General features: G+C 43.9%; 1 protein-coding gene across 2 annotated transcripts; it reads left to right on the top strand.

Annotated features, from left to right (window-relative positions):
* Positions 1–270: 270 nt before the first annotated feature.
* On the top strand, positions 271–7,621 carry LOC106600586 (microtubule-associated protein 6 homolog). Of its 2 annotated transcripts, none has more exons than XM_014192063.2 (3): positions 271–1,037; positions 1,944–2,310; positions 3,059–4,586. In XM_014192063.2, the coding sequence occupies exons 1-3, from the start codon at positions 532–534 to the stop codon at positions 3,284–3,286; spliced, it is 1,101 nt and encodes a 366-aa protein (XP_014047538.1). In that variant the 5' UTR covers positions 271–531; the 3' UTR covers positions 3,287–4,586. The 2 variants fall into 2 exon arrangements, with proteins under 2 accessions (XP_014047538.1, XP_014047539.1); XM_014192064.2 differs by lacking the exon at positions 3,059–4,586 and adding an exon at positions 6,856–7,621 and having other exon boundaries at positions 274–1,037.

The following is a 7,621-nucleotide window of genomic DNA, read 5'->3' as shown; positions in this document are numbered from 1 at the left end:
AAGTTTAGACCATATAGCCTCGAGCCTAATGTCAGTTTCAGATGTATGTTCAGAAAGCATAGGCTACATGAGTTTGATTACTAGGCTAATAATGGGTTGTGCATGATGGGCCCATTATGTTTGATGCAGTTTTGGAATGAGAGAGAATAGCATATTCTTGCTGAATTTGTAATGGAATAACTTGACCCGAATAGCAATCGCAAAGCTTTTCTCTCTGTTGGACTTCAGATGAATCATTTGCTATAGATTTCTCTGCATCAACTCGAAGCCTTCAGTACCACGTGAGAAGAATGTGCAATGACAGCTTCACGAGCGGCTCCGCTCCCATCTTTGCATTCCAGAGCAGTGGCGTGGAGACAGCACGCTGGCGAAGGTTTGCAGGAATGGGCACATACACACGGCGGCACTTCTGAATGTAGCTAACGTTTGATATATATATATATTTTTTTTATCAATTTTCCTTATTTTCTTTTCTTTTTTCCCCCTTTTCTTTGATTAGCCTATTTTTATTTTTATTCGAACCAAATCGCCATGGCTTGGCCGTGCATAAGCAGAGTGTGCTGTCTGGCTCGGTTCTGGAACCAGTTTGATAAATCCGATCTTTCAGTGCCACTGACCATACAGAACTACTCGGACATCACCGACCAAGAGGTACAATCCGTCACCAGGCAGGTACCGACGGACCGGGTTCTGAGGCACAACTATTCCACCACGGAACACCGCGGATCCCCCCAGACACCGGGAGATGCCCCGGGGACCCATAGGTCATTGAGGGGCCGGAGGGAGCCCAACTTCAAACCCCGGGAGGACTACCACCAAACCGGTGTGCCTTTCTCCACTGTCACCCAGTACAAGCAGGATTACAAACCCTGGCCTATTCCGAAGAAGGAGAATTTCCCCTGGATTAGCAATGGCGGAAAAGGGGGTGAAGTTGGTTCGGATAGCCCCGTAAACTGTAACCCCAATGCGAGCCAGACTAGAGGGGACATGGGGGAGAGAGAGGAGCGGGGGACGGTAACAGCCAACAGCTCTTACAGGTAGGTTCCGTCACTCTAACGATGTCCTTTCAGAACCGCTCTGTTTCTTTCATTTCAGCACCTGAAGCTCTTCACTCACTAAAAAAACCCATTGATAACCCATTGCGCTCAAACCTAACGATTCCATTCGTCTGCTTCAAGTTTGCTTTAATTTCTTAGCTAATGATGCGCGCTCTGAAATTCGTTAACTCATTTGGTTGGATTATGTACAGTGGGGCATTGTCCCAAATATAATCTGCAGTATACATAATCATGTAATACTATTTCAACGGAAATTGCTATCAGGCTAGGTCTTTGTGTTCCGTGTATGTGTGTGTGTGTGTGTTTGAAATAATCAATAGCTTTAATCTGGAAAGTTGTCTGCTGCTGAAGTAGAAACACAGCAAAACGCTTTCAATTATTCATAAACTCACACAGTTGTTATACCACCCCCCCCCCTGTTGGACACACGTTTTCTTTTAAAGTCCATAATTAAAAAACCAATTGAAGCTATTCTGCCTGAGATCCTGATGTAATGATAATCCGATGCGGCAGCTAACTTTTAATAATACTGTTGTTGTTTTTTTATTTGATGACAGCATGCCACCATCCTCATTAATGCCCCATTAACAGAAACCACCTGAGCCCCTGTACCCCCTCTGAAGTAGCCCCAATCGATGTCATTACCATTCAATGATAAGCGTATGTCATTAGGCCTTACCTTGCTCTCTGATTGGTTCCTTCATACTTTTGGTTGGTTCGATTTACACAACAATACAGAATTTACGAAAATGTTCTATGTTAATTCGCCTACAGTATAAAGAGCAAGAAGCTAATGGACAAATCGTTTGCAGTGTTTGTAAAATAAAAATACTTTTGCAGACCGTGAGTGCTCTCTCTTACCCTTCCATCCCCTCCTCCTTGTAGACAGGAGTACAGGCCGTGGACGGGGGCAAGACCAGCCAAGACCACCAGGAAACAACGCCCCCCTGCCCCGTACGCCAGTCCCGGGTTGGGGGTCTCCCACCTCCCTAATGAGACCAGCTACCAAGCCGCCTACAACGGAGCCGGGGAGTCTTTCAGACACACAGAGCTTCACCAGAGGGACCATACTCCCAGCACCTCCACTGCTGACCTGCTGACCACCACCTCCATCTCCACCGTCCCCCAAAACACCGTAACCCCACTCCAGCCCTACTCCATTGCCACTACCACCCCTATCACCACCACCACCGGCCTCCAGCAGAGCAGCCTGCCAGAGAGACCCGACCTCAGTATAGGAACCATGGGAGAGGTTAGAGGACTCCTGTTTTTGTGTTTCGCAGTGTGTTTCAGGGCACAAATCCTGTTTTTCAATGTTATTTAAAATGGGCCGAATCTTTGATGTGAGCAAAGTCTTAGTGGTAGTATCTCGTCCTATAGAAGTCATTGTATACATCTCTGATGATTTCCTATTCCTTAGATAGTACTATTTCTGGCTAAAGGTAAAGCCACTTGAAAGACATAGACACTGGATGGGGAATATAGGGTAAAGTTATGGTTTGGGATATAGCTATTGTTCCAGCTAGGTACCAGGTGTTCCCAGTGGTGCTGAGGCATCTCTAAGAGCATCCCATTATTAGCCTGAGAAGGTCACCCTGACCCGTTTTTGCAGAAAGGTAAAATGTCACAGTAGCTAATGTTTTTCTCAATACATTGGAGTCAAGGGGAATAAATTAGGTGATACAGCATCCTGTCCTGTCCTAAATCTGCTCAAAGTGACCCAGCTGTTTCGGATGATTATGTAACACCCGGAAACGGCCAGGCTTATGACATTGACCTGGTTAGAGCAGGCATTACATGAGGAGAAAAGAAAGTCAATAATATTCAGACATCTGGTCAATTGGATGTGGAGACTCAATCACTGAGATGGTGTGTCAAAGTGGGTTCAGGTGTGGAGAGAGGGAGGTAGGGAGGGAGTGCGGGGACGGACAGAGACTGAAATACATATAGACAGAGAGAGAAAGAGCAGTACTATAACTCTTCTTCTGTTTTGATCCTAGCGTGACAGGGAGTGGAACTCTTTGGGGAATCTCCAGGGGTTTAGTGCCATCCCCCCGCCCACGCTCCTCTGTGCCATCTGCCAGCGGAGAGTAGGAGAGGACGGGCCGGGCTGGACTGGACTTACTCGGCTTTTCCGCTTTCACTCGTTGTCATCTATGGCAGAGAGATTAGAGAAAGAAGAAACTCCTGCACACTGCTTGCTAGGAATGTTTCAGTTGTCAGTTTAATAACAAGTTGAAATAAACATATTTTTGGCCAATCACATGGGAGAACATGTTTTAGTGTATAGTCTTTCTGTTGTAGCAGTAGCGTAGCCAGACATTTTTGGGTGGATGGGCCTGTAGAAAACAGCTAACTTCCTGCATTTCTACACATTTTGTCATGGGGCAAAGAGAAACATTTGCAGTTTTATAGCTAATCTCATGCTGTTCTCCACATTTTGCCATGAGGCTGAGAGACAAAGTTGCTGTTTTAAAGCTAATTTCCTGCAATTTTACATATTTTGCCATATGGTAGAGAGGAAAATGTGCATAGATAATCTCATGCTATGTTACACATTTTGCAATGAGGCTGAGAGAACATTTAGCATTTTTAATGCTAATTAAAGCTAAAAATCTAGGTGTGTTGACTGTGATAAAGGTACTGGATTATGATCTGTTTTATTCGCTAAATGAACAAATGAAGTGGGCAGTGGCATGGTGCATATAGCCGTACAAGCACAGTGACATATGCCTCAATGCGGTCATATTTGTGGGGGGTGTGGCTTTCAGTTAGTTATTGTTGGCCACCCATCCTATGAGAGTGAATGTCATTCCAGTTAATCTGAATGTCATTCCAGTGCACCGCTTGCTATTCATTCTATCTGATGGCGTTTGCACATTTAGGGAAAAAGACAAATAATGTCCCGTTTGGAACACTGACAAGTAGAGAGCATAAAAATAAAATGACACTTGTTTTTCTGTTCAATCTGATTGGGCGGACCTGTGCCTACGCGGCTGTGTTGTAGAAGGCCAGTCCAACAGTGTTTGACAGGCCACAGGATTTAATATGAGATATGTCATCTGTAGGTCATAGTCTATTAATAACCATGGCCCAAAAACCAGGGTGAGATGTGTGTGTGTTCAGGGTGCATGCAGGGAAAGGTACAACACTACAGTAGGCTACTATGTAGAGCTGTTTTACAAATTGTGTGCAAAGGATTTAACCCCATCTCCTGCCCAGAAAAGTAGACATCAGATACCAGCTACAGGCTATGGTCATCATATTGGACCCCCAACCCATCAATCAACTTCTACTTCAGTAATACCTCCCCTCTACCCCAAAACAACAACCTAGTGCTCCATCGTTTTTAATCGGTCACCGAGCAATCTGCCAACACGACGCAAAAGTCATGGGATCTATATTAAACAATCCAGTTCAGTGTTCAGTCCCAGCCCCCACACACTGCCAAGTCATTATTGACACCCCAACCCACTAAGCTCTCTGACCAAGCACTCCACACACACACACACACACACACACACACACACACACACACACACACACACACACACACACACACACACACACACACACACACACACACACACACACACACACACACACACACACACACACACACACGCACACACACACACACACCACTCAGGGTATTGTCCATCGACATGATGAGTCAATGGACACATTTTTCATTGACTCATCAAGGTCATGGATAGACAAAAGCACAGCTGTGTAACGTTGGAGCATAGTGCACAGAGCCATGCATACAGGTAGTGAGCAGTTAGTACCATTACAGTGTGTGCTGATAAACCTCTGAGAAGTTGATCCGCTTTCATAGCATTCACCCACCCATCAAGGGAATGAATACTGTAGTCCTCATTATGCTTTTGGAACCAAAATCAATAAACTTGATTATGAGAGGGAGTGAGTGATTAAAAATGTATATTTTTTTCAAATTAGCAGTACCCTTACAGTTAAGAAAGAGGCTACAAGCCATTTATTTCTGAAACACATGCAAGCTTTCTGAGTGCTTCCTGAATGTTTCTGGTAAACACTTAGACATAAAATTCTGTAGTTTCATCAATGCATCTACTGAGAGTGTTTTCTCCCATGAGGCATTAAGAATCTTGTTTTTAGCACTGATGGAGAACATTGCCTGAGCTTTTAAATGTGACATAAAGAGTTTTTTCCGCTTTGTAGCGAAACAGATAAACAGGGGAGAAAAGGGGATGTGGTTTACAATGGGCTGCATAAAGAGAGGATCAAACTGTGCAGACACAAAGCATCCTGCAAATCACCTCCCTTTGCACCCCTTTCCTCACTCTCATCATCTCTCCTTTCACCCTCCCTCCAGTCCCGCTCCTCTTTTTTCTCTCTCTTTCCTGTCTCCATGTTCGGTTGAATTGGAACTTTTCCCTTTTCCCACGATGTGTATGACTACAGCCACTGTCATGAGCCAAACCAGCAGGGTTATATCAAGGGAGGGAGGGAAAAAGAAAAAAACTGAGTGAGGGATGGAAAGGGTGAGAGGAAGAGAGAGCGATAAAGTGAGCAATAATGGATTATTTGCCATTTTGCCAGTGTGATGCGATGCAGTGGCTTGCAGTCATTTCAGCGTGAATCTCATTTAAGAGAGAGGCAGACCTGGCTGCTGTACTGAGTGGAAAAGAGTGTGTGTGGGAGGAGGTGAACATACCCACAGATACAAACACATATGCAAACAGACTGAAGCACACGCACACACTTTTTTCAAAGCTGCAGTTTGACAAATTTCACGTACAGACACAGCCTCACATCCAGCAAATACAGTAGTAGTCATATCCTATTTTTCATTGGCTGAAGAGACTGCCACTGAGACTACAGACTACGACTCTGCCAAACAAACCTTCCGTTTGGCCATTCTACCACTACTAATCAACTGCATTGGAACATGCAGATCCATATCTCATCATCATATCAAGCCTAGAACACGTTACTTGATGGATGCAGCATGCAAACTTCATTTCAGGGTTGAGTGAAGTTCCATTCATGTAGGTTCCGGCTGGATGTTCTTTCAGAAAGTAGCATCAGCAGTATTTGCTGTGATTAATTATGTCTACCAGTCCACTGACAGGAGGGCTGATGCACTATGACTGCACAACCAAACAAGTCACCTCTCATATTATCATACAATCAGTGCCCAGTTTATTTGGTACACCCATCTAGTACCGGTCGGACCCCTCTTTGCCTCCAGAACCGCCTGAATTGCTCGGGGGGCGGATTTTACAAGGTGTGATTTTACTGTTGTAATGCGTCATTATTTGCCTGTTTGTGGCCCGCCTGTTAGCTTGCACAATTCTTGACAGTCTCCTTCAACCTCTCCCATCAATGAGCTGGTTTCGTCCACAGGACTGCCGCTGACTGGATGTGTTTTGTTGGTCGCCCCGTTCTCTGTAAACCCGAGACACTGTCGTGCAGGAAAAGCCCAGGAGGCCGGCCGTTTCTGAGATACTGGAACCGGCGCGCCTGTCACTGACGATCATACCACACTCAAAGTCGCTTAAGTAATTTATTTGGCCTATTCTAATGTTCAATCGAACAGTAACTGAATGCCTCTGTGCCTGTCTGCCTGCTTTATATAGCAAGCCATGGCCACATGGACTCACTGTCTGTACGAGCGAACCATTTTCGTGAACAGGGTGGTGTACCTAATAAACTGGCCGCTGAGTGTATATCATATATCCTATCTGAACAGCACAAGACCTGCATTGCCTGTGGTCATCTTTGAATAACCCATGTGTTGTGTGTCTTTTTGCAGGAGCAGTTGGTTAGGACTAAGCTCTCTCCCAACCCCTCTGCGGTTTTTCAAAGCGGATCCAGAATCTTCAACATATGACAGACTCTCCAAATCCTTCTACTAGGTTACGGGGAGTCCAAAGAACCAATTAGGGAATGTTCTCTGTCCGTTCAACACAATAACAAAATCTATGCAAGGGGAATGTACATCTTCTTAATGTAACCAGAAAGGAAAAGTCAGCTTATCGTCCAGTATAGTAAATCAGAGACAAGAGTGAATGAGAAACTAGATGTCATAAAACAAGATAAATCATTTTACAATTCTGTTCTATTGCTATGAAAATGTAATTTGCATGAAACAAACTAGTTTGAAATCAAGCTGTTTTGCCGTCAGACACTCCAAGACAACACGGCTGCTCTGTAATGTGTGTTTGTGTGTACTGTATTTACAGGTATGTTTGTGTGTATGTGTGTGCGCCTGTTGAGTTGGAATGATTTAAGTTAATAAATCATTTTTGTACATATTGTTGGATCTATTGAAATGACAAGAAATGTATGCTCAAACTACACTTTGTCCAGAAAGTGTGTTGATCTTTGCTAGTCTTTTATTAACGGAAACAAAAAATATATTTATTTCATTTCTTTTCAATTGCTGGTAGGTAACTATTTTGAGACAAAATAGTTGTTTCTGGTGTATATGTTCATTTTGTAAATCTGCTTAAGAAAATAAAAAGTAAAATATGATATAATGTACAGTATATTACAATAAAAGAATATTAGGTTCTTAA

Source organism: Salmo salar, chromosome ssa03 (genome assembly GCF_905237065.1).
Source record: "Salmo salar chromosome ssa03, Ssal_v3.1, whole genome shotgun sequence".
NCBI classification, from domain to species: Eukaryota; Metazoa; Chordata; class Actinopteri; order Salmoniformes; family Salmonidae; genus Salmo; species Salmo salar.
This window is presented reverse-complemented; position numbering and strand designations above follow the sequence as displayed.

What these genes read in the sequence shown, in the direction of transcription:
- LOC106600586 (XM_014192063.2), top strand. Translation starts at nt 532, where the DNA reads ATGGCTTGGCCGTGCATAAGCAGAGTGTGCTGTCTGGCTCGGTTCTGG. An exon ending in ACAGCCAACAGCTCTTACAG is followed by an intron (nt 1,038 to 1,943) that starts GTAGGTTCCGTC and finishes TCCTCCTTGTAG; the next exon opens with ACAGGAGTACAGGCCGTGGA. An exon ending in GTATAGGAACCATGGGAGAG is followed by an intron (nt 2,311 to 3,058) that starts GTTAGAGGACTC and finishes TTTTGATCCTAG; the next exon opens with CGTGACAGGGAGTGGAACTC.